The sequence below is a fragment of the Dendrobates tinctorius genome, unplaced genomic scaffold, assembly GCF_039654945.1.
Source record: "Dendrobates tinctorius isolate UK_male_01 unplaced genomic scaffold, ASM3965494v1 ptg000174l, whole genome shotgun sequence".
Classification (NCBI taxonomy): domain Eukaryota; kingdom Metazoa; phylum Chordata; class Amphibia; order Anura; family Dendrobatidae; genus Dendrobates; species Dendrobates tinctorius.
Window position 1 is genome coordinate 4,531,835 of NW_027361841.1, and position 26,831 is coordinate 4,558,665.

General features: G+C 49.7%; 3 protein-coding genes across 5 annotated transcripts in view; 2 read left to right on the forward strand and 1 right to left on the reverse strand.

Annotated features, from left to right (window-relative positions):
• DCLRE1C (DNA cross-link repair 1C) overlaps positions 1 to 13,293 on the reverse strand; it is an 87,820-nt gene extending 74,527 nt beyond the window's left edge. The window contains exon 1 of the mRNA XM_073551290.1: positions 13,074 to 13,293. Within this exon, the coding sequence (XP_073407391.1) occupies positions 13,074 to 13,182 (109 nt within the window). The 5' untranslated portion in view covers positions 13,183 to 13,293. The remainder of the gene's footprint in view (positions 1 to 13,073) is intronic.
• Positions 9,150 to 25,280, forward strand: MEIG1 (meiosis/spermiogenesis associated 1). 3 transcript variants are annotated; one of them, XM_073551298.1, is made up of 3 exons: positions 9,150 to 9,170; positions 15,304 to 15,507; positions 25,128 to 25,280. In XM_073551298.1, exons 2-3 carry the CDS (start codon positions 15,349 to 15,351, stop codon positions 25,254 to 25,256), a joined length of 288 nt encoding a protein of 95 aa, XP_073407399.1. In that variant the 5' UTR covers positions 9,150 to 9,170; positions 15,304 to 15,348; the 3' UTR covers positions 25,257 to 25,280. The 3 variants fall into 3 exon arrangements, with proteins under 3 accessions (XP_073407399.1, XP_073407398.1, XP_073407397.1); XM_073551297.1 differs by lacking the exon at positions 9,150 to 9,170 and adding an exon at positions 13,431 to 13,561; XM_073551296.1 differs by lacking the exon at positions 9,150 to 9,170 and adding an exon at positions 13,437 to 13,695.
• Positions 15,484 to 26,831, forward strand: part of TMEM243 (transmembrane protein 243) — a 94,678-nt gene continuing 83,330 nt past the window's right edge. Inside the window, exon 1 of the mRNA XM_073551295.1 lies at positions 15,484 to 15,507. The gene's annotated coding sequence lies outside the window, so the exon portion shown is untranslated. The remainder of the gene's footprint in view (positions 15,508 to 26,831) is intronic.

Genomic DNA, 26,831 nt, shown 5'->3' on the forward strand with positions numbered 1-26,831 from the left:
GAAGGGCGACAAACTGGTAGTGGTTTTGGTTGACCGCGAACCTGAGAAACCTCTGGTGGGCGGGAGCAATTGGTATGTGGAGATACGCATCCTGTATGTCTATGGAGGCGAGGTATTCTCCCTGCTCCATGGATGCAATGATGGACCGGAGGGATTCCATGCGGAAATGACGGACCTGTACGTAATTGTTGAGCTGTTTTAGGTCCAGTATGGGTCGGACGCCGCCTCCTTTCTTGGGGACTACGAACAAATTTGAGTAGAATCCTCGGAATCTCTCGTTCGCGGGAACCGGCACCACAACTCCTGATTGAAGGAGAGAGGAAATCGCTTTGTGGAAGGCACGAGCCTTGTCTGGCGATTTTGGTGGAACAGAGAGGAAGAACCGGTTCGGTGGACTGGAAGTGAACTCTATCTTGTATCCGGAAGACATTATTTCCGTGACCCACCTGTCTTCTGTAATAGGTAGCCAGACTTGCTGAAAGAGTAGAAGTCGTCCGCCTACGGGTGGGGTGTCTTCCGGAGGTCGCGAGTCATGATGAAGCGTTATGGTGTTATGTTCGACTCCGATCTCTCCTTCACCTCCCATATACAATCTCTTGCCCGCTCATGCCGCTTACACCTAAAGAACATCTCTAGAATCCGCCCTTTTCTCACCATGGAAACAACAAAAACTCTCACTGTCGCCCTGATCCACTCCCGCCTAGACTACTGTAATGCTCTATTAATTGGCCTCCCTCTCACTCGACTCTCCCCTCTCCAGTCTATCCTTAATGCAGCAGCCAGGGTTGTCCATCTGGCTAATCGTTTCTCAGACGCGTCCGCTCTTCGCCAGTCGTTACACTGGCTGCCAATTCATTACAGGGTACAATTCAAAGTACTTGTTCTCACCCACAAAGCTCTCCACAGTGCGGCACCCCCTTACATCTCCTCCCTCATTTCTGTCTATCGGCCTAACCGACCGCTGCGCTCTGCAAATGACTTTCGACTAACCTCTGCCCTAATCCGTACCTCCCACTCCCGACTCCAAGACTTCTCCCGTGCTGCGCCAATCCTCTGGAATGCTCTACCCCAAAATATTAGGACCATCCACAATTTGCATAGTTTTAGGCGCTCGCTCAAAACACATTTGTTCAGAGCGGCCTATCACATTCAGTAATCAAAGTCATGTTTGTGTGTGTGTAGCCCATTCACTATCTCCATCTAACCCCCACCCCCTGAAGATGGCTGGACCGTCATTGTAAATACATCATTGTAAATACAAACCTGTGCTTTGTATCCCCCCCACCTCATTGTAGATTGTAAGCTCCACGAGCAGGGTCGTCTTATTTCGCTTTAATTATTGTATTGTTAACGTTGTTACTTATGACTGTTGTGTTTGAAACTGTTCAACTGTAAAGCGCTGCGGAATATGTTGGCGCTATATAAATAAAGATTATTATTATTATTATTATGAAGCGAAGTTCTGAGGTTTTCCTCCCTTGGGTTTCGCTTGGCCTGCTTTCGACTGCCAAGCCCTGTCCGGTCGCTGCTGCGTCCGTGGGTTGTCTCTGCGTGGAGAATGGTTGCGGTTTTGCACTGGGCGCGAAACGGACCAGCCTGAGGAATTCCGAAAGGATCGGAATCGCGTCTGGTTTCTTCGTTTAAACGTGCGTTTCGGTTTTAGTTGAGGGAGAGAGGTACTCTTACCCCCAGTGGCATTGGCTATCATGGTGTCCAACTTTTCGCCGAAAAGTCTTCCAGTAATATACGGAAGTCGCGTGAGGGACTTCTTTGAGGCCGCATCCGCTTTCCATTCTCGCAGCCAGAGGATGCGTCGGATCGTGATGGCGTTAGATGCTATTCCCGCTACACCTCTGGCGGAATCCAGGGCTGCATGAATCATGTAGTCTGCTACCACTGCCATCTGGACCGCTTGGTCCGAGAGTTCAGGATTTGAAGCCTGAAGACCCTCCTGTAGTTTTTTGGCCCAAGCCAGGATGGCCTTGGCTGCCCAAACTGAAGCGAATGCAGGGCCCAGAGAGGCGCCTGCCGCTTCGAAAATAGAACGAGCCATGCGTTCTACTTGCCGGTCTGCTGCGTCCCTGAGGGTTGAGCTATCCGGCAGAGAGAGTAAAGTCTGCGCTGCTAGCCTAGAAACTGGAGGGTCCACTTCAGGTGGATCTGTCCATTGTTTGGTGTCTTTCTGTGGGAAGGGGTACTTCGCTTCCAAATATTTGCGATTAGCGAATTTTTTGTCAGGCTGCGCAAACTGTTTGGTAAGTATTTTCTCAAACTCATCGTGATTAGGGAAGACCTTAGGTGGTTTTTGAACACTTTCGAAGCAAATCCTATGTTCTGGGACTTCCGGGGGCGACTCTGGAATTTTTAGCACCCGATGAATGGCAGAAATTATGTCCTCAACTAGCGCTGTATTGCTAGGGGGAGAAGGTACCACGGACCTGACCGTTTCATTATCTGAGTCGGAGTCACAGATGCCCTCCGAATCCTGTGCCTCGCTAAGGTGATCCCTGGAGGGCGACCTGGGGCGGGGGTCTTCTGTGGTGGGGGATCCCTGTGGTAAATTGCACTGTCTGTCTGTGGCAGGGGACTGCCCAGGAGACCTGGAATGACGCTGTCTCTCCCTAGAGGGGGACGACCTTGTGCTATAGTGCGACTTAGGTGATCGAGACCTGTGGGTCCGCTTACGTCTGTGAGAGTCGGAAGCAGCATGTTCCTGAGACAAGCTGTCCGTTTGCTGTGTACCGTCCATAGCCGGGGCCCGACTCTGCAGAGCTTGCAGTAATGTAGCAGTTAGGTTGTCTATGGACTGTGACATAGACCGAGACATCTGAGTTGCCCATTCCGGCGTGGCCTGTGACACTGAAGCGTCAGTAGGGACTCCCTGGGGTTCTGACCCGGAGTTCTGGATGCAGTCCCGGCAGTGCGGATACGTGCTGCCACTAGGGAGCGTGGCTCTGCAGGCTGTGCAGAATGCATAGAAACATTCCTGCCTGGTTCTCTTCCTTGAGCCCGGCATAGTGCACAGAGGCTGGCTATAAGGGATCGTACAGGGGTGGCTACGCAGAGGGAACCCACAGAAAGCCTTATAGGAAGTATAGATTCACAGCTGAGTATGAGAACCCAGCTGTGAGCTTACCCCACCGGTGTGCCTCTAGGTCCAGCGCCGACAGATCCAAGTTCTGTGCCCCCCGGAGACCGCTGTGATGCTCCTCTCCTGGATCTCATCCAGAAAAAAATGGCCACCGGGGCTCTGAGGAGAGGGAGGAGGGGGCGGAGAGCTGAAAAGGGCGCGCTGGGCTGTGTAAAAACGCGCCCTTTCTGCTTCAATCCGCCCCTTCTATGACACTCCAGCGTGTCATTTTGGTCATCCGGGGGGCGGGGAAAAGGCGGCGGCTTCAGCTAGGCCGAAGCCGCGGCCTAAATTAGAAGCCTGATGCCCAGGAGGGCTCCAGAGCGGCGCGGTAGTCCCGGGGGGGGGGGCGGATTTGTACCAGACCCCCCCAGAATGGTCGACTGGATAGCGGTGGGGGTAGCAGGGGCAGCGGTTTTTGTATGGGGTGCCCCTGAAGCGCTATGGAGCCGCTGCTGTTGTAGAGACAGGGATGCAGAAAACCCCTGTCTCTGCTGTGCCATCCAGTCCGCACCCTCCCCCGGCCCCAACAGGATCCCTCAGCCAGCCTGGGGTCCCTAGAAGCTGCGAAATGCTGCCTGATCTCCAACCCTACCTGAGGCGTCTCAACCTAATGCCCCCTGCGGGGGATTAGGGAGGGTGCATCTGTCACTGTCAGGGGGTCTTCATCCTCGCCTCAACCTCAACCCAGACCCCTTAAAGGGGTTGGGGAAGGAGGGGGGTCTCGACCTCGAACCAGGACCCGAGGGACTGGGGAGGGAGCGACATGGGGAAAAACCACCTCGACCTCAACCGGGTACTCCTAATAGGGGACCGAGGAGGGAGCCATGCCGGGAGTCTCGCTGGAGACCCACTTTTCTTCATCTGTATTTCCGGACGAAAAAAGGAAAAAACGGAAGAAAAAAAAGGTGTGCCTCCTTGCGACACTAAGCAAAAACTGGAGAAGGCTGACGCCGTCCAGGGGTGTATACTGCAGAGGAGGAGCCAAAGTTAATCTTTTTCAGATTATGCATAGTGTCGCCTCCTAGTGGACAGCAGCATAACACCCAAGGTTCTGTGTCCCCCAATTAGGCGACAGAGTAAAATACGATTTTTTTATTTTCATGCCCGGGCATTATAAACTTCTGTGAAGCCCTTGGGGGTTCAAAGTGCTCACCACACATCTAGATAAGTTCCTTGGGGGGTCTAGTTTCCAAAATGGTGTCATTTGTGGGGGGTTTCCACTGTTTTGGTACATCAGGGGTTTTCCAATCGCGACAGGGTGTCCGATCTCAATTCCAGCCAAAAACGTCAAATGGCGCTGCTTCCCTTCCGAGCTCTGCCATCCGCCCAAATAGTGGTTTACCCCCACATGTGGGGTATCAGCGTACTCAGGACAAATTGCACAATAACTTTTAGGGTCCTGTTACCCTTGGGAAAATAAAAATTGGGGGTGAAAAGATCATTTTTGTGGAAAAAATATGATTTTTTAATTGTACCGCTGTACGTTATAAACTTCTGTGAAGCCCTTGTGGGTTCAAAGTTCTCACCACATATCTAGATAAGTTCCTTGGGGGGTCTAGTCTCCAAAATAGGGTCACTTGTGGGGGGTTTCCACTGTTTAGGTACATCAGGGGCTCTCCAAACGTGACATGGCGTCCGATCTGAATTCCAGCCAATTTTGCATTGAAAAAGTCAAACGGCGCTCCTTCCCTTCTCAGCTCTGCCATGCGCCCAAACAGTGGTTCCCCCCCACATATCAGGTATCAGCGTACTCAGGACAAATTGCACAATAACTTTTGCAGTCCAATTTCTCCTGTTACCCTTGGTAAAATAAAAAAAATTGAACCTGAATTATTTTTTTTGTGAAAAAAAGTTAAATGTTCATTTTTTTTTTTTTAAATATTCAAAAAATTCCTGTGATGCACCTAAAGGGTTAAAAAACTTCTTGAATGTGGTTTTGAGCACCTTAAGGGGTGCAATTTTTAGAATGGTGTCACTTTTGGGTATTTTCTATCATATACACCCCTCAAAGTGGCTTCAAACAAAAAAAATTTTGGTTCCAAAATTGTGCTGATGTAAAGTAAACATGTGGGAAATGTTACTTATCAAGTTTTTTGTGTGCCGTATCTCTGTGATTTAAGGGCATAAAAATCCAAAGTTAGAAAATTGCGAAATTTTCGCCAAATTTCCGTTTTTTTCACAATAAACGCAAGTTATTTGAATGAAGTGTTACCACTAACATGAAGTACAATATGTCATGAGAAAACAATGTCAGAATCACCGGGATCCATGGAAGCGTTTCAGAGATATTACCTCATAAAGGGACAGTGGTCAGAATTGTAAAAATTGGCCCTTTCATGAACGTGCAAACCACCCTTGGGGGTGAAGGGGTTAAAAGAATAGAGGACTTTCCTAGAATAGTGAACAAGGATTATTCAAAGCTCAGAGAATTAACTGACTTGTTAATGGAGTTGTGTGTAGCAAAAGCAGATCTTGTGGGGTTGACATATCTCGACACTGCTAGAGGTGTGAACCCCATAGTTCAAAAACTCCCATATAACCTGCAAGACAAATGGGTTACATATGGTTCTAGGTATAAACAGACTTACAATGTACCATTTCCTCCATTCAATGTGTTTGTAGATTTTGTCTCAGAACAAGCAAAAATTAGAAATGATCCTAGCTTTGATTTCATGCTGTCGTCATGTGCCAATTACTCTGTTAGTAAACCTCGTAGAGCAACTGTAGAGGTCCACAAACTAACATTTCTTCCACAGGTTCAGCTCCGGTCAAGGAGAAGACAAATCCAAGGACCCAAGCAGGCAGTGTCCCTTACACAAGAAGCCACATTCCTTAGTTAAGTGCAGAGCTTTCAGAGAAAAGTAATTGAAAGAATGGAAGGCATTCGAGAACCGCATCTGCTACAAATGCTGCTCTTCAACATCCCACTTCGCCAGGGACTGTGAGGTTAGTGCAAGGTGTGCCGAATGTGACAGCACCGAAGATAACTCAGTTCTACACCCTGGACCACCATCGGATGCTTTGCCCCAAGAGCATAGCGGGGAGCTGAAGGACTCAAATACTGACACTCCAGCCATTACTTCTAATTTTACAGAAGTTTGTGGATATCTCATAGGAGGCAAGTCCTGCTCTAATATTTCCCTAGTGAGAGTTTACCCAGCAGACGAAAAGGACAAGGCCATCAAAGTATACGCAATTTTAGATGATCAGAGTAACAGGTCATTAGCCAAGTCTGCCTTCTTTGATAGCTTTAGGCTGAGTTCACACGTGGCGTTTTTTTCGCGTTTCCGTGGCGGTTTTAACCGCGCGATTTTGCCGCGAAAACACGAAAAATAAGCATCCCATGCATTCCTGTGGGATTCCGCAATGCTGTGCTAATGCTGCGGTTTTTACCGCGGCGGAATCGCTTTGCGGTAAAAACCGCAGCATGCTCATTAATTTGCGGAATCGCGGCGATCATCGCGGCGACCATAGGAATGCTTTGTTCCGCTTATTTCCCGCATGTGGCTGTGCACACCATGCGGAAAGTAAGCAGAACAATTGCGGATGGTACCCACGGTCCGGAGGAGAGGAGACTGTCCTCCGGGCTCTGGGTACCATATCCCTGTAAAAAATAGAATTTAAAATAAAAAATATTGTTATTCTCACCCTCCGATGTCCCGCGCAGCCTTCCCGCTTCTCTTCACGCTCTCGTTCCCAGTAGTCCTTTGCGAAAATGCCCGCGATGACGTCCCTTCTCGCGGGATCGCGAAGTCTCGCGGTCATTCGCGCGACGTCATCGCGAATCACCGCGAGATGTCGCGATCCCGCGAGAACTGACGTCATCGCGGGCATTTTCGCAAAGGACTACTGGGAACGGATGCGCGGGACGTCGGAGGGTGAGAATAACACCGTTTTTTATTTATTTTTTTTTTACATTCTATCTTTTACTACTGATGCCGCATAGGCGGCCTCAGTAGTAAAAAGTTGGTCACACTCGTCAAACACTATGTTTGACGAGTGTGACCAACCTGTCAATCAGTTCTCCAAGCGATGCTACAGATCGCTTGGAAAACGCTAGCATTTTACAAGCTAAATACGCTTGCAAAATGCTAGTTTTTCCGCGGGAAAATCGCGGGAATTTAAAATGCGATTTTCCCACGGACTGGAATTCCGGAATTCTCGCGGTAATTTCCGCGAGAGTTCCGGTACGTGTGCACTTAGCCTTAACGTCAGAAGACCCAGTGCCCTCTACTCTTTGAAAACTTGTGCCGGTATAGTAGAGACAGCTGGTAGGAGAGCAACAGGCTACGTAGTAGAGTCTATAGATGGCCAAGTGCGTCTGCCCTTACCAACCATATTGGAATGTAACCAGATTCCTGACAACAGGTCAGAGATACCTATGCCTGAAGTGAAGTAGGAGAAGCACACAAACCGACAGTGGTTAACAACATGCTTATCAGTACGTTTGATCTCTCTCTCCTTCAACATGTGAAAATCACTACTTCATAAAGGAGTTGCTACACAGCACTTCAAGCACCAAGTATCTTAGCGAGTCGTGCCAATGATGATTGCATTCAGAATTGCGACCAAGATCACCTTGGGTGTACGATCTTCCACAAGACCAAAGAAGATAATCGTATGGCAATGTCATTTGAAGATAGACTGTTCCTAGAGATGATGGAGCAAGGAATGGTGCAGGACAAAACGAAGAGCTGGATTGCATCTCTACCCTTCAAGCCTCAAAGACAACGCTTTACAAACTTTGTCTCCCTCATGCACAGCTTCTGTAGTAGACCAAAGATGAAAGACCATTTCTTAACCTTCATGGAGAAGATATGTAAGAATGGTCATGCAGAGTTAGCACTTACACTTCAAGACTTTGAGGACCACTGGCACCATGGTAAACACGTCCACACAGCTCTACAGCTAGAGCAGTCGAAGAATATAATTATCCGAGCTGTACAGCGGGAAAACTATGCCAAAGAAATCGACTGTTTAACCAATCAACGACCAATACCAAAAGATAGTGTTCTGAGGAAAATCAGAGCAGCAAGAGAACTGCAACTCTCTTCCAACTTGGATATGAATGACGTAGAAAAATACCTAAGTGTACAAGGGTGTACTTTGACATTCAACCCACCACATTCTTCACATATGGGAGGTGTAGGGGAGAGAATGATAGGTGTCGCAAGGAGAATCCTCGATTTAATCTTCTTACAAGAAGGATCTGCAAGACTGACACACGAAAGCGTGACAACATTCATGGCCGAAGTGTCAGCCATCATAAACGCCAGACCGTTGACTCCAATTTCCAGTGATCCTGATGACCCAACTGTTCTCACCCCAGCCCTGCTGCTTACGCAGAAGACCGACTCTAATTGCTCTCCACCTGGAGAATTTAATGTTAAAGACCGTTACAGGAGTCGATGGAGACAAGTACAGAGTCTCTCCAATGCCTTTTGGGACAAGTGGAAAAAACAGTACCTGCCTACTCTGCAACAGAGGAGAAAGTGGCAAACCAGCAAGCCTAACCTCCAGCCTGACGATATAGTACTAATGAAAGACTGTCAGTCTCGGAGAAATGAATGGCCATTAGGTCTCATTACCCAGACATTCCCAAGTAAGGATGGAATCGTACGTAAGGTGGAAGTAAAAATAGGAAAACAAGGCGAGACCAAATTGTTCCTCGTCCAATAAACACAATAATGACGTCGTCTGACGTCAAGCGGGGAGTGTTCTGTACAGCCATATAATTGCTGTCTAGAAAGTCTAGTCATTTTATTACATTGTATTTTTGAGTGTATTAATCCTTCATATATTTCATATTGTAAGGTAACAGCACCACCTGCTGGCCGTTTAATGCATAGATTCTAGTTTAATTTGCAATGTCTTGTGGGAAGTTCCTAGGGCATTGTGGGATTGTTCCTGTTGCATCATGGTCTTATTTATGACACTGTGACGGGAACAGCAGACATTATTCCTCCATGTGTCTTAGGAGAAACTACACCATTCGTGTTCTTCATGCTCCTTAAACAGCCTGCTCTAAGCATAGTTGGTAAGCACTATCTAGGTGTTATAATCTTGTGTTTATCAATACGTTTGTTGTACTAAGGGTGGTTTCACATTAGCGTTTCAGGGCGCAGCGACGGCCTGCGCACGGCCACCGCTAAGCCCCGCCCCTGCCGCGCCTCCTCCGGTAGCTCCGCCTACGGGCGCATGACGCTGCATGCGTCCCCTATCTTTATCACTGGGGATGCAGGGCGTGTGTGGTATGCGTTTGGCGGCGCATGCGTCCTTTTGACGGTGCGCCGAGCGCAACCAAATTGCAACAGGTTGCGTTTGGTGCTGGTCGGCGCACCATCAAAAGGACGCATGCGCCGCCAAACACATACTGCGCACGGCCTGCGTCCGCAGTGATACAGATAGGGGACGCAGGATGCATGCAGCGTCATGCGCCCGTAGGCGGAGCTACCGGAGGAGGGGCGGCAGGGGGCGGGGCTTAGCGGCGGCCGTGCGCAGGCCGTCGCTGCGCCCTGAAACGCTAATGTGAAACCACCCCAAGTAGGTAATCATCAGTTTGTATGTTACCTCATGTTACCTGTGTATTGCAGACTATGTGTTTCATGCTCTGTGCAGTTATATATCCTGAAATGCTCCTGTTATTGCTTCCTATAGTTTCACCCTTTCCTGTCAGATCTGCAATCAATAAAAGGTTACAATTTTACAGCCTCTTTTCTTAAAGAAGACAGGGGGTTTAGCTACATGTCTCATTGCACACCCTGCTAACGTGTATGAGGACAGTATAGTCCGATCACACACACCGTAAGATACGGCCGGGGTCCGATCACACACACACCGTAAGATACGGCCGGGGTCCGATCACACACACACCGTAAGATACGGCCGGGGTCCGATCACACACACACCGTAAGATACGGCCGGGGACCGATCACACACACACCGTAAGATACGGCCGGGGTCCGATCACACACACACACCGTAAGATACGGCCGGGGTCCGATCACACACACACACCGTAAGATACGGCCGGGGTCCGATCACACACACACCGTAAGATACGGCCGGGGTCCGATCACACACACACCGTAAGATACGGCCGGGGGTCCGATCACACACACACCGTAAGATACGGCCGGGGGTCCGATCACACACACACCGTAAGATACGGCCGGGGGTCCGATCACACACACACCGTAAGATACGGCCGGGGGTCCGATCACACACACACACCGTAAGATACGGCCGGGGGTCCGATCACACACACACACCGTAAGATACGGCCGGGGGTCCGATCACACACACCGTAAGATACGGCCGGGGGTCCGATCACACACACCGTAAGATACGGCCGGGGGTCCGATCACACACACCGTAAGATAAGCCGGGGGTCCGATCACACACACCGTAAGATAAGCCGGGGGTCCGATCACACACACCGTAAGATAAGCCGGGGGTCCGATCACACACACCGTAAGATAAGCCGGGGGTCCGATCACACACACCGTAAGATAAGCCGGGGGTCCGATCACACACACCGTAAGATAAGCCGGGGGTCCGATCACACACACCGTAAGATAAGCCGGGGGTCCGATCACACACACCGTAAGATAAGCCGGGGGTCCGATCACACACACCGTAAGATAAGCCGGGGGTCCGATCACACACACCGTAAGATAAGCCGGGGGTCCGATCACACACACCGTAAGATAAGCCGGGGGTCCGATCACACACACCGTAAGATAAGCCGGGGGTCCGATCACACACACAGCGTAAGATAAGCCGGGGGTCCGATCACACACACAGCGTAAGATAAGCCGGGGGTCCGATCACACACACAGCGTAAGATAAGCCGGGGGTCCGATCACACACACAGCGTAAGATAAGCCGGGGGTCCGATCACACACACAGCGTAAGATAAGCCGGGGGTCCGATCACACACACAGCGTAAGATAAGCCGGGGGTCCGATCACACACACAGCGTAAGATAAGCCGGGGGTCCGATCACACACACAGCGTAAGATAAGCCGGGGGTCCGATCACACACACAGCGTAAGATAAGCCGGGGGTCCGATCACACACACAGCGTAAGATAAGCCGGGGGTCCGATCACACACACAGCGTAAGATAAGCCGGGGGTCCGATCACACACACAGCGTAAGATAAGCCGGGGGTCCGATCACACACACAGCGTAAGATAAGCCGGGGGTCCGATCACACACACAGCGTAAGATAAGCCGGGGGTCCGATCACACACACAGCGTAAGATAAGCCGGGGGTCCGATCACACACACAGCGTAAGATAAGCCGGGGGTCCGATCACACACACAGCGTAAGATAAGCCGGGGGTCCGATCACACACACCGTAAGATAAGCCGGGGGTCCGATCACACACACCGTAAGATAAGCCGGGGGTCCGATCACACACACCGTAAGATAAGCCGGGGGTCCGATCACACACACAGCGTAAGATAAGCCGGGGGTCCGATCACACACACAGCGTAAGATAAGCCGGGGGTCCGATCACACACACCGTAAGATAAGCCGGGGGTCCGATCACACACACAGCGTAAGATAAGCCGGGGGTCCGATCACACACACAGCGTAAGATAAGCCGGGGGTCCGATCACACACACAGCGTAAGATAAGCCGGGGGTCCGATCACACACACACACCGTAAGATAAACCGGGGGTCCGATCACACACACACACCGTAAGATAAGCCGGGGGTCCGATCACACAGACACACACACACCGTAAGATAAGCCGGGGGTCCGATCACACACACACACACCGTAAGATAAGCCGGGGGTCCGATCACACACACACACCGTAAGATAAGCCGGGGGTCCGATCACACACACACACCGTAAGATAAGCCGGGGGTCCGATCACACACACACACACCGTAAGATAAGCCGGGGGTCCGATCACACACACACACACCGTAAGATAAGCCGGGGGTCCGATCACACACACACCGTAAGATAAGCCGGGGGTCCGATCACACACACCGTAAGATAAGCCGGGGGTCCGATCACACACACCGTAAGATAAGCCGGGGGTCCGATCACACACACACACACCGTAAGATAAGCCGGGGGTCCGATCACACACACCGTAAGATAAGCCGGGGGTCCGATCACACACACCGTAAGATAAGCCGGGGGTCCGATCACACACACCGTAAGATAAGCCGGGGGTCCGATCACACACACCGTAAGATAAGCCGGGGGTCCGATCACACACACCGTAAGATAAGCCGGGGGTCCGATCACACACACCGTAAGATAAGCCGGGGGTCCGATCACACACACAGCGTAAGATAAGCCGGGGGTCCGATCACACACACACACCGTAAGATAAACCGGGGGTCCGATCACACACACACACCGTAAGATAAACCGGGGGTCCGATCACACACACACACACACACACACACACACACCGTAAGATAAGCCGGGGGTCCGATCACACACACACACCGTAAGATAAGCCGGGGGTCCGATCACACACACCGTAAGATAAGCCGGGGGTCCGATCACACACACACACACCGTAAGATAAGCCGGGGGTCCGATCACACACACACACACACACACACACACACACACCGTAAGATAAGCCGGGGGTCCGATCACACACACACACCGTAAGATAAGCCGGGGGTCCGATCACACACACCGTAAGATAAGCCGGGGGTCCGATCACACACACACACACCGTAAGATAAGCCGGGGGTCCGATCACACACACACACACACCGTAAGATAAGCCGGGGGTCCGATCACACACACACACCGTAAGATAAGCTCAGGGTCCGATCACTGCTGCCATGTACATATTATTACTTCAGACGGGTCCGTACTTATTGAGGAAAGCACCGTGCTGTCAGACCCCGTCCTAGCACAGTGCAGAGCACACCCTGGACGCCCCTTACCCTTGTGGCAGTGGGACAGGAAATAGGCTTTGGCGGAGAGATTCTCTCTATCAAACCTATCGATGGAAACAGAGGGATATTCCTTCATCCGGCCCTGGAAGGAGCTCATGTTATCAGCGCATGCGGGAGAAGCTGCGGAGTGCCGACAAGGCAGCCGACTAGCCGAGCATTACCGGAAGCGGCACACAGCACCTCTGCATGTTACGCCACCACATGCAGCCCAGCCAATCACCGCTCTGCTGTGCGGACTCAGCATCCAATCAGCTTTGAGCGGCGCTGTACTATCCACTCGTGACAGCAGAGGGGCGCGGTCTCCGCTGGGCGGCTCCTCCAAGGGAAACATCACATCGGCCAGCGCCGCGCCTCCTCTAACGTCTGGGTTCCGCCCACAAGCTTTGGGTGAGCAGGTTTGGCCTATTCTACAGAGACAGCGCGTCAGTTGTTGCTAGGATACCGGAGCTGCCGCTGCTGCTGATCGTGGCTTGTCGGTAGGTCGGAAATAAGAACACTCCTCGGACACGAAGGTTTAATGACTGTCAGCCTTACACTCTGTATTACATCAGTAGTGTGCACGGGAAGGGGGGACAGGGCGAGCGGTATTTTCAGGACCCCCAAAGAGAAGGTGAGTCTGGATATAACAACCACGGTGCTTGCTCCCCCCTTGTGAGTTTCCCATGGAAACATCTGTGATTGTATCAATGGGTTATTCCCAGAATCGCATCTTATCCCCTATCTACAGGGATGACAGGTGTGTAAGATCCCTGGGGTCCAGAACGGCGGAAACAACATTCTAACCAGGATGAAGGCCCTAACCGCCCACCCATCTGTACAGATTGGAGCTAGCACTGTCATTCCCTGAGCGCACAGCTGAGAGGGAACTGTGGCTGAGACCCCAGGTGATCCCAAGACCCCACCCCAAGTGATCTTAGGACCCCAGTGATCCCAGGACCCCACCCCAAGTGATCTTAGGACCCCCAGTGATCCCAGGACCCCATCCCAAGTGATCTTAGGATCCCCAGCGATCCCAGAGCCCCCCAATGATCCCAAGACCCCCACCCCCAAGTGATCTTAGGACCCCCAGTGATCCCAGGACCTCACCCCCAGTGATCCCAGAGCCCCCCCAGTGATCTCAAGGACCCCACCCCAAGTGATCTTAGGACAAGGCTCGGACTGTGAATAGGGTAACAGGGCAACCTTAATTGGTGGTCATAATTCACTTTAATCTCTCTGTACAGAAAAAAGCAGCATCTCATTCATTAACCAAACTACCCAGTTTATTATACAGAGATATGGGTAAATATGTGAACCATGGTCATGTAATCTTTGTATACAGGTGAAAAGTGGGCCCCCCAAGGTCAATGTTACTGGTGGGCCCTTGGCACCCCAGTCCGACACTGCTTAGGACCCCCAGTGATCCCAGAACCCCCAGTGATGCCAGGATCCCCAACTCAAGTGATACCAGGACCCCCCCCCCAGTGATCCCAGTACCCCCCAGTGATGCCAGGACCCCCAGTGATTCCAGGACCTGCGGCCATGAATGGGTCAGGAGTGCGCACGCTCTACCCTCACTCCATTTATTGACTATGGAACTGCTGGAGAATGTGGAGCTCAGGACTCGGCTGTTTCCAACGGTTCTATAAGAATGAATTGAGTGTGAGTAGAGCATGTGCCGGCACGTCTGCCCCATCCATTGTCTGTGGGACCACTGGAAATAGCCATGTTCTGAGCTTCAATTTCTCCAGCAGTTCCATAGTCAATAAATTGAACAAGTGCCCCTCTGCTGAACTCAGGGTGGTCTGGGAACAAAGACCAAGACTGATTCTGGGAATACCCTTTAAAGGGAATTTATCACCAGGTTTTTGCAGCCTAATCTGAGAGCAGCATGATATGGGAGCAGAGAACCTGATTCCTGTAAGATTTGGGACTGCATGACCCACGGTATGGCCAATCTATACACTAAGTACCTTCTTTTTTACTGTATTTTTCATAGCAATTTTACAGATAAATATTTCATATATACATTATATAGCTTTTTTTTCCTTTTTCCCATTTTCTATGGCAGTAATGTAGTTTCAGTGTTGTAGAATAATCATTCTTGGTATATTTTCGGATACGATATAATAACAATTCAGATTTCTCAGTATTTCAGGATAATCATCCTTGCTTGATATATAAAATAAATGAAGTGCAGCAAAGCTGCTCTTTCCCAAACTCTTACTTCTTTCTTCAGAGATCAATTTGGCATTACTGAATTCGGCAAGGAGCTCTTAGTACGATGTCGGAAGCAGAATCTGGTGCCATTAGCTCTGAAGTTACACCAAAATCAATGACTCGTGCGAAGAAGTGGTCGGATGAGATCGAAAACTTGTACAGATTCCAAACCGCTGGATACAGAGATGAAGTTGAGTACAGACATATAAAGCAAGTGGACATGGTGAGAACTGGGCGCAGATCTTAGGGAATGCAGCCTTCTAGAAGCTGAAGATGTAACTGGGGTAAAAACACTATACACCTAGCACCCATAACATAAGTGACAGATTAACAGAGTAACTGATAATCAGATGACAGTAGCACCAGTCTGTGGGTGGGACGCAGCACCAGTCTGTGGGTGGGAAGTAGCACCAGTCTATGGGTTGGACATAGCACCAGTCTGTGTGTGAGATGTAGCATCAGTCTGTGGGTGAGATGTAGCACCAGTCTGTGGGTTGGACATAGCACCAGTCTGTGGGTGGGATGTAGCACCAGTCTGTGGGTGGGATGTAGCACCAGTCTGTGGGTGAGATGTAGCACCAGTCTGTGGGTGAGATGTAGCATCAGTCTGTGGGTGGGATGTAGCACCAGTCTGTGGGTGGGATGTAGCACCAGTCTGTGGGTGAGATGCAGCACCAGTCTGTGGGTGGGATGTAGCATCAGTCTGTGGGTTGGACATAGCACCAGTCTGTGGGTGAGATGTAGCATCAGTCTGTGGGTGAGATGTAGCACCAGTCTGTGGGTGAGATGTAGCATCAGTCTGTGGGTGGGATGTAGCACCAGTCTGTGGGTGAGATGTAGCATCAGTCTGTGGGTTGGACATAGCACCAGTCTGTGGGTGGGATGTAGCACCAGTCTGTGGGTGAGATGTAGCATCAGTCTGTGGGTGAGATGTAGCACCAGTCTGTGGGTGAGATGTAGCATCAGTCTGTGGGTGGGATGTAGCATCAGTCTGTGGGTGGGATGTAGCACCAATCTGTGGGTGAGATGTAGCATCAGTCTGTGGGTGAGATGTAGCATCAGTCTGTGGGTGAGATGTAGCATCAGTCTGTGGGTTGGACATAGCACCAGTCTGTGGGTGGGATGTAGCACCAGTCTGTGGGTGAGATGTAGCACCAGTCTGTGGGTGAGATGTAGCATCAGTCTGTGGGTGGGATGTAGCACCAGTCTGTGGGTGAGATGTAGCACCAGTCTGTGGGTGAGATGTAGCATCAGTCTGTGGGTGGGATGTAGCACCAGTCTGTGGGTGAGATGTAGCATCAGTCTGTGGGTTGGATGTAGCACCAGTCTGTGGGTGGGATGTAGCACCAGTCTGTGGGTTGGATGTAGCACCAGTCTGTGGGTTGGATGTAGCAGCAGTCTGTGGGTGAGATGTAGCACCAGTCTGTGGGTGGAACGCAGCACCAGTCTGTGGGTGGGATGTAGCACCAGTCTGTGGGTGGGATGTAGCACCAGTCTGTGGGTGGGATGTAGCACCAGTCTGTGGGTGGGATGTAGCATCAGTCTGTGGGTGGGATGTAGCATCAGTCTGTGGGTGGGATGTAGCACCAGTCTGTGGGTGGGATGTAGCACCAGTCTGTGGGTGGGATGTAGCACCAGTCTGTGGGTGGGATGTAGCACCAGTCTGTGGGTGGGATGTAGCACCAGTCTGTGGGTTGAATGTAGCACCAGTCTGTGGGTGGGATGTAGCACCAGTCTCTGGGTGGGACGTAGCGCCAGTCTGTGGGTGGGACGTAGCACCAGTCTTTGGGTGGGATGTATTAGCCAGCAAGATAAAATTCAATTCTTGAAGTCAGTGTGTTGTAATCAGGAAACGTGGGTAAGTGTGAAGATCTGGGTCCCATTGAGTTTAATTGTGAAGGCTAGATACCTCGGTCTGAACATCTTCAAAATTGCAGAGTCACGATTTTTCTGCTCAGTGAATGATTGCTGTGCTGTTCTGTGGAAACTGTCTTGCTGAGTTGTCTGTGTCTTGATTGACAGCTTGGCTGTCCAATCCTGTGATGGGCTTGCTGAGCTGTTGGTGCCTTGATTGTCAGCTCAGCTATCCAATCTGTGACTGGGAGGTGCGGGACTTTCTCCAGGTGTTCTGGCGATTGCCTTATTACTTAACTGAGCTGTTTGCCACTGATCCCTGCCAGACGTAGTTTGTGCTTAATGGTGAGTGGTAGCCTGATTCTGTTGTTCTGAGTGCTGATCTTCTGCTGCCTGACCCCTTGGACTACTGTATGTTCTGACTATCCCTTTGTGTTGTCCTTCGACTGTTGATCCGCTATCTCTTGTTATTGACCTTGGACTGTGACTTGACTTACGCCTTCGTCTTTTCCCTTGGCTATCTACGTACTCTCTTGGTATTGACCCCGGAACATCTGACTCTTCTGCCTCATAGTCTGTCTGTGAGTAGTGATTAGCATCACAAGCAGGTCTTGGGTTTTTCCAGGTATGGAAAGGTTTGGACCGGCTAAAAGTGTTCCAAAGAAGGACAACTGGCAAACCAATGATAGCAAGATTCAATGATGCATGTAGAGAACAAAGGCTAGCTCAGAGGTGTGTCTAGGTGTTATGGCAAGAATTCAGTTTGCTTTTCCCCCCAAGCACAGATGCGATTTGCACACTAACAGTTGCGGTGTTGACAAGCTACTCTTCCTAATTCTCTCAATGTTCAGTGAAAACTGAGAGAACTGGGTACAGAAGCTCATTGTCACTTGAAACAAAGTATGAAAATCGCATATGAGTGAAGTGACCATGTGATGACTGTTGGAACCTACAAGCAGAACTGAATCCTGACACTGAGTATATTACGCTCTGTTAGGCTACAGGGCTTCATTTTATGATTACAGGGTGCGTACAGGCTTGAGATGAAAGTTTGCAGTCATTCATATAACTGCAGGCTTCTGAATTCTCACAGCGCATGCACTGCACACTTGTAGGATTCTCCTTTGCTGGTGGCCAGAGTGGACAGTCATGTCAGTACAACTATGTGACTTGTATACTTCTGGCCAATTACTGACTAGACCTGTCTGGCCTTGCTCAATTCATGTTCATTCAGTGAGGCCACACATGTCTAGTTGGCACGTGACTGCATGTATGTAAATCGCCTCCACCACACAATCCTGACAGCGTGCTGGGCGTACTGTGAGAATTCCGAAGTCTGTAGTCACATACATTAACTGCATATAGGGATCTTTGTGACTGAGGACAGTTAGTTACGTCTCCCCATACACGTTAGATAACCTGTCGAACTGACGTTCATTTCTCCCATACATAGGAGCACTTGCTCGGCCGGACGCTCCTGTGTTTTCTGTGAGAGCCACCACCAGACATCTCTGTTAGAACAGTATCTCAGGGAGAACAAAAAGATTAACAATCTGAAATTGGACTTGCCGGACCCTGAACTTTCCCAACAATCAATTGCCCAGTGCCCCCATACACATTAGATGGTTGGCCAAACCTGTCGTTATCAGTGGGTTCGGCTGACATTACTCTGTGTATGAGGGGCTCTAGCTTCAAAACACGCACTGTAAGTTCTTCTCTCCCTAGCTATATGGAAAGTAAATGGCCATACTAGATAGCTGTCATTATATGGGACTATAGTATAATATACAGTTAGAGACAGAAATATCTGGAGAGTGACCTAATCTTCATGATTTGGGTTCTGCAGGCCACTATTTGGGGTTTAAAATGAAGCAACTGAGATGCAATTTCAGTGTAGACTTTGATAAGGTTTAATGAAAGGGGTTAAACAAAAATATCCTGTGAAACGTTTAGGAATTGCAACCGTTTTTCTACAAAGCCTCCTCATTGCAGGGGCTCAAAAGTAATTGGACAAATTAACTGTACTATAAATAAAATGTCCATTTTAATACTTTGTAGAGAAACCTTTGCAGGCAATGACGGCCTGAAGTCTGGAAGCCATAGACATCACCAAACTCTGGGTTTCCTCCATTATGATACTTTGCCAGGCCTTTACTGCAGCTGACTTTAGTTGTTTCTTGTTGTTTGTGAGTTTTTCTGCCTCATGTTTTAAGCATTTGAGATGCAGCTCGACGAGGTTGGGATCTGGTGATTGACTCGGCCATTGCAGAGTATTCCACTTCTTTGCCCTAATAAACTGCTGGCTTGCTTTCTCAGTATGTTTTGTGTTACTGTCGAAATATTTCTGGACCTAACTGGACCATTAGTGAGAACTACACACTTCCATCTGTTACTTTCTCATTTGCAATCACTTTGGGCCTGATTTATTAAGACCTACATTGTTCATGCCATTCTTTATGAGGAGATGTGCTGCAGTCAGATGCTCTGATTAATGAGGCTTGTGCTCTTCATGAATCAGCAGCGCCTGATGAGTCACCTCTGTGCGCACCTAAATGTAAATCGTACTCCAGTCCCTGCTGGAGTGAGATTTGTGGAGTAGTGCTCTGTCCCGTCTGTCCAGCTCCGCCCACACCGTTAGAGCTTGGTGACCTTGACATGAGAATGCTGAAAGTCGCATAATTTTAGGGCAGCTTCCAGTTGCACCAGAGTTGTGACCTTTCACAGATTTTTACGCCAGTCAGCTTTTATTGTATATATATATAAATTGCGATGTTTTCATTTTGCTATCACCCCATTCTTTGTACAGGGAATTCCTTGCTGGGGTTTCTCTTTAATTTCATAGCATCAGCCGCATCTTCAGTTTTCGCATACACTGCACTTTATAATCAGATTTTTACTCTTCGCCACGACAGCACCCACTTGGAGAGAGGGATCCGCCCATAGGAACAGGAAACCTACAGAGATAAAAGAGGGCGGTCCACCTCTCCCCCTCAGTTGGTTTCCTGTTCCTAAACGGAACCGCAGGATACGCTACAGACTTACCTGGGCCAAGGAACCGCCTGTGCAGTATCTGCGAGAACGGCAGGGGTTCCGGCTTCAGAAGCAGCGACGGGGGAGTGCTGGAATCTGGCTCCCTCCTCGGCTGGCAGGAACGGAGATGCAGAAACGCCGGTACCGGGTGGCGCCGACCGGGAGTTCCTCTGCGTAGAACATGACACCGGCGGGGAATCCATTCCGGTCCATGTGGGGGCGCAGGAACCGGAGAGAAACGGCAACCTCCGGCGTTCCTATGGGGCTTCAGCATCTAGGAGGATGCACATTCAGCAGCAGGAAGTGGTAAGGAGGAACTTCCGGGTTACCGGAGGTTCCTCGGCTCACAGCGCACGCGCAGCTGGGCGGCACCACAGAGTAAGAGGCGCTCCCCGCCCCCTCCAGGAAAAAAAAAAAAAAAAAATGATGAACGCCTGCAGAGCACGGGCGGCTAGAATCAGCGCTGAAGCGCTTGCTAATAGCCGCAAATAGGCGCACCTGGAGGGGGGAGGTACCAGGTATGAAGGAGCTTACAAAAGGCATGGGGCGAAGGAATTTGGCGTGCAATCATGTCTTCACCAAGGCAGGACACGCATCCCCAGGCAAGCGATGCAGCAGCAGCCATGGACCACGCAAGACGGGGTTCCTCGGACCGCAGCCACAGAAGCCACGCCAACAAGCCTCCTTCTCAGCCTCCTGAGCCGGTACCTACAGCTTCACTGGGTGAGTGGACGACGCTCTGCCTATCAAGCTGTTAAAATGTCTCTCTCTCTCTCTCTCTACTTCTCTCCCCTCTGGCATCATATCTCAGACTAAGAGGAAGGAAAAATCAAAAAATAAAGAGTGTGCCCTGTGTGCACGTCCGCTACCGGACTCTTACACAAAAAGGCTGTGTAAAAGATGCATTAATGAAACGGCAAAACAGGCATCAACATCAGCCGTAGATATAAGGGCCATAATTAGGGAAGAACTACAGGCCCTAAACCAGAACAGGCCCTCTAATATCGAAACTACCAAACCAGCGGTTGTAGAAACTGATGAAGGCGAAGTAGTCTCAGATAGTTCCAACGCATCCACATCAGCATCCTCCTCAGATATGGAGGGCCGTTGCTGTTTTCCTTTAGATCATATGGATAATCTAGTTAAATCTGTGAGGAATACAATGGGATGCACAGACACAAAGGAGCCGCAAACGACTCAAGAAATCATGTTTGCAGGTCTGACAGACAAAAAGAGGAGAGTTTTTCCAGTTATTCCAGCAATAAAAGCGCTGGTTAAGAAAGAATGGGAGAGACAGGACCAGAGAGGGTATCTTCCCTCAACCTCAAAAAGAAGGTACCCCTTTGACGACGAAGAGTTGTCGACATGGGGTAAGGTCCCGAAGGTAGATGCGGCAGTGGCCTCCGCCTCAAAGCAAACGATCTTACCAGTGGAGGACACGGGCATTTTAAAAGACCCACTTGACCGCAAAGCTGACGCCTCTTTGAAGAGGGCATGGGAAGCAGCTACCGGCACATTTAAACCGGCAATAGCTAGTACTTGCACAGCTCGTTCTATGCTGGTCTGGATTGATCAACTAGACCAGCCAATAGACCAGAAGATCTCCAGAGACAAACTGCGAGCCGCCATACCACTAATCCGTGGCGCAGCAGCATATATAGCGGATGCTTCGGCTGATTCCTTACGTATGGCAGCCAGAACAGCGGGGTTGGCTAATAACGCCAGGCATAGCCTGTGGCTTAAAAGCTGGAGAGGTGACACCCAGTCCAAAGCAAAGCTGTGTACCATTCCTTGCGAGGGTGGGTTCTTATTTGGAAGAGCCTTAGATGAAATCCTTACGAAGGCAAAAGAAAGGAAAAAAGGATTCCCTAACCCTCCTCTCCCATTTTATAGGAGGGCGTTTAGGAGAAGACCCTTTGGCCGGGGAAGACCAGCAGAAAATCAAAACCGCTGGGCCACAAAGGAAGGAAAAGGCAAAGGTGCCATGTTTAGGGGATCTTCCTTCCGCAGGGACAGGAACTGAGGAGCCAGTCCCTCCAGTAGGAGGGAGGCTAAAAAAAAATTTCCGACAATGGGAGAAAATTACAACTAGCCCTTGGGTCCTAGGCATTTTCAAAGACGGGTTAAAAATAAGATTCCATCATGTACCCCGTAATTCTTTGATCATAACATCCTTCAGCTCACCAATCCAACAGCAGGCCCTGGAAGCTGAGATTCGGAATTTACTGGACAAAAGAGTTTTGGTCCATGTGCCTAAGGGGCAAGAAGGGAGAGGATTTTACTCCCCTCTCTTTCTGATATCCAAACCAGACGGATCATTCCGGACAATAATCAACTTGAAAAAATTAAATTCATTCATAATAAATCATAAATTTAAGATGGAATCCATAAGATCCACGATTAAGCTCCTCTTCCCCAATTGTATGATGGCAGGCTTGGATCTGAAGGATGCTTATTATCATATTCCCATCCATTCCAGATATCAGAAATACCTCAGAGTGGCGGTCCTCCTCGATGGCAAGATACAGCATCTCCAGTTCACGGCCATGCCATTCGGCATTTCCATCGAACCACGAGTATTTACAAAGGTGATGCTGGAAGTGATGGCTTTTTTACGCCAGAAGGACACACTAATAGTACCCTATCTGGATGATTTTCTGATAGTGGGAAATTCAATCCGACAATGTAGCGATCGAGTTGCTGATACAATCTTGTCCTTACAGGCCCTAGGGTGGATAATGAACTTCAAAAAGTCCAGAATCGAGCCGCAGTCTGTTCAGTCCTTCCTGGGCCTCGAGCTAGACTCCATAAGCCAAAGGTGTCTGTTGTCGCAGGTAAAAATTTCAGCAATTAAAAAGAAGGTTAGGAGGGCGATACGTCGGCCACACATATCTTTAAGGGAAGCAATGTCCCTCCTGGGATCCCTTACTGCCTGCATCCCAGCAGTTCAGTGGGCCCAGTTCCACACGAGGACGCTACAATACCAAATTCTTTTAGAGGAGTCCCGTGATCGAGGGAATCTGACAAAGAAAATCACGCTGTCCCAGGAGGTCCTAACCTCCCTTGCGTGGTGGCTAAAGGACGATAACCTAACGGCGGGAGTACCTTGGGTTATAACACCCTCCCGTATAATTATCACGGACGCTAGCCCCACAGGATGGGGAGCCCATATGGGGAATAATTTTGCCCAAGGCCTATGGGATATAGGCGAAGATAAGGATTCGTCAAATTTAAAAGAACTAAAGGCAGTTTATCATGCATTATTTCACTTTCTTCCACAGTTACAAGGGGAGGACGTGAGAATCCTTTCGGACAACACCACCGTAGTCGCATATCTGAACAGACAAGGCGGAACTCGATCGGTCACCTTAATGTCTTCCGCAAGAAGAATTTTATCCCTAGCAGAAGAACATTTGTTGTCTCTCTCAGCCCTCCACATAAGGGGAAGAGACAATGTAGAGGCAGATTTCCTAAGCCGCCATACACTGCGGCAAGGGGAGTGGTGTCTAAACCGGGAAATATTCACACACATCGTGTCACTTTGGGGTCTTCCCCAAATAGATCTCTTCGCCACCAAAAAGAACAGGCAAGTGCGAAGGTTCGCCTCTCTAAATATGTCAGACAGTCCGGAAATTCTGGATGCCCTCCAGGCCCCGTGGCAATTCAAACTGGCATATGCGTTCCCACCAATCATACTACTACCGCAGGTGATCAGGAAAATCAGAGCAGAAGAAGCACGGATAATCCTAATAGCACCATTCTGGCCCAGGAGGCCGTGGTTTTCATGCCTACAAGCGATGTCAGTGACAGACCCGTGGGTGCTTCCCTCAACCCCCAGGCTTCTCTCACAGGGGCCTTTCTTCCATCCTCAAGTGGACAGTCTCCACTTGACGGCCTGGAACTTGAAAGGGAAATGTTGAGATCAAGAGGATTCTCGGAGGGACTAGTCAATACACTCCTACGAAGTCGGAAAATAACAACGACAAGAATTTACTCCAGAGTATGGAGAAAATTCCTAGAGTCCCACACAGGCCCTGAGTCTGGAGAAATCCCGATTACGGCGATCCTAGAATTCCTACAGAAAGGAAAGGAATTAGGGCTAGCTGTCAATACACTAAAAGTCCAGGTGTCAGCTCTAGGGGCCCTCTATAGCTATAATGTGGCAGGCAATAAATGGATAAGCAGATTCATCTCGGCCTGTGAGCGGAGCGAGCCAGTACACATACCTAGAGTTCCTCCTTGGGATCTGAACCTGGTTCTGGAGGCCTTAACACGTCCGCCCTTTGAACCTTTAGATTCAATATCCCTTAAACACCTATCCTTCAAAACAGCACTGCTAGTTGCACTAACCTCAGCCAGAAGAGTTAGCGACATACAAGCACTTTCAATAGAACCCCCTTTTCTAGTGACATTCCAGTATCAGCTAATACTAAAACCAGATCCCTCATACTTACCAAAAGTAGCAGGGAAATTTCATAGGTTACAAGAAATCCATCTCCCTTCATTCTTTAGTAACCCTTCTACTCCAGAGGAAGAAAGATTCCATACACTAGACGTTAGAAGAGCAGTATTACAATACATTGAGAGGTCTAGCAGCTGGAGGAAGAGTAGGGCTCTATTATCTCTGTAGGTTTCCTGTTCCTATGGGCGGATCCCTCTCTCCAAGTGGGTGCTGTCGTGGACTCATTAAAAGAGCATTACCGGTAAGTAATCCGGCTTATTATCACATATTTATAAGGCATTAATGGCGGATCCCATAGTAACCGCTGCGGTCAGTGCAGGACAGCTGGGTATGTTGCTGTGACAGCACCGCACTGTTTTCTTTGTCCCCTTTCTTTTGTAATTGTAGACCAAACTTGACTTAAAATGACTATCAGGACTGCCGTGCAGAAACAGACTGTATTGGCACAGACACAACACATTTGATTAGAAGAAACAAATAATGCTTTCTTTTCTCAGGTGGATCGCTGGCCGGACACTGGATTTGTAAAAAAGTTGCAGAGAAAAGACAATACATTTTACTACTACAACAAGAGCAGAGAATGTGAAGATAAAGAAGTCCATAAAGTAAAAGTGTATGCCTACTGAATAAATGTCCCTGCATTGCCCTAATCTATTCTTCTTGGTCTGCTATTTATGCATTTATTACATCTTAGGTATGTGCGCAAGACTTCATTACGACAGGTATACTCCATACCCATGATCAGGGGGTCTACATATTGGCAGACCATGCGGCCGTGGTGGGGCTTGTGAGCAGGTGGGCCCTGTGCTGCTCTGCACTGAGGCCTTCTACTCTTGTCATCACAATTTCAGTCGTATCCGCTCCCTGATCCACCATTTTGCCTGTTCCTGTGAGTCTGAGATTCACCCTGCACAGAACAGAATGAGGCATGGTGAGTAATGTTTTTTTTTCTTTTTTAAACGTTGCTAGTTGTAGGTCTCATTATACTGAATGAAGCGCTATGGGGGCCATCATGTGGAGTGAGGGCCATCATACTGTATGAAGTGCTGTTGAGGTATCATACTGAGTTGGAGGCTTTGGTGCCACCATATTGGGGGACTTTGGGGGCCATCATACTTAGTGGGGGCTGGGGAGTATCATATCTATCAGGATCCTGTCAGCGCCGGCGTACTGCCACGGCTGAGCAGGGTGACTCACCCACACTGCGGGAGGGCTCGGGGTCAGATGCTGCGGGGAAGCTCAGGCAGACGGGACCTGGGACGCTGAAGGTAGTAGGAAGCACAAGGACATACGATCATGTGACCAGAGGGGGCGGGGCTTAGCGTCCTGCTGCTGGAGATGTGTTCCGAACGCTACAGAGACCCTGGAGTAGAGGTGAGGGGTACTCAGATCTGACAAATGGGGGTCATACACGGAGAGGGCGCGCGCGGTACAGGAGGGGCGAGCAGAGAATAGTCAGAACGTAGGCAAAGAGTCATACACGGAGATAGCAGCATAGTACAAGAAGGACAGGCAGAACTCGTAACGGGAACAGAACAAGGTCAAAACCAAGCAAGCATAAAGTAGCACAGGCACAAAGCACACCAGGGTCACACACACTTAGACAAGGATCAAAGTATAAGCAATGAGGAATGACCCCACAATCAGGCTATAAGAAGCCTCCCAGAATCCCAGAGTGAGGCAGTCCAGATTAACTTCTGAACTACTTAATCCCAAAAACTAAGCAGATCATGACAATACCAATGGGCCCTCATACTGTGTTGGAGGATGTGCAGTCCATGATACTCTGTGAGATGCTGTGGGGACATCATACTGAGTGGGGACTGTTGGGTACCATACTGAGTGGAGGGCTGTTGGGTACCATACTGAGTGGGGACTGTTGGGTACCATACTGAGTGGAGGGCTGTTGGGTACCAAACTGAGTGGGGACTGTTGGGTACCATACTGAGTGGAGGGCTGTTGGGTACCATACTGAGTGGGGACTGTTGGGTACCATACTGAGTGGAGGGCTGTTGGTACCATACTGAGTGGGCACTGTTGGGTACCATACTGAGTGGAGGGCTGTTGGGTACCATACTGAGTGGGGACTGTTGGGTACCATACCATACTGAGTGGAGGGCTGTTGAGTCATATTGGGGAACTCTGGGGACCACTATACTCAGTGGGGGCTGTTAGAGCATAAAACTGAAAGGTAATTATAC

What these genes read in the sequence shown, in the direction of transcription:
- MEIG1 (XM_073551298.1), top strand. Translation starts at nt 15,349, where the DNA reads ATGTCGGAAGCAGAATCTGGTGCCATTAGCTCTGAAGTTACACCAAAA. An exon ending in ATATAAAGCAAGTGGACATG is followed by an intron (nt 15,508 to 25,127) that starts GTGAGAACTGGG and finishes TTCTTTTCTCAG; the next exon opens with GTGGATCGCTGGCCGGACAC.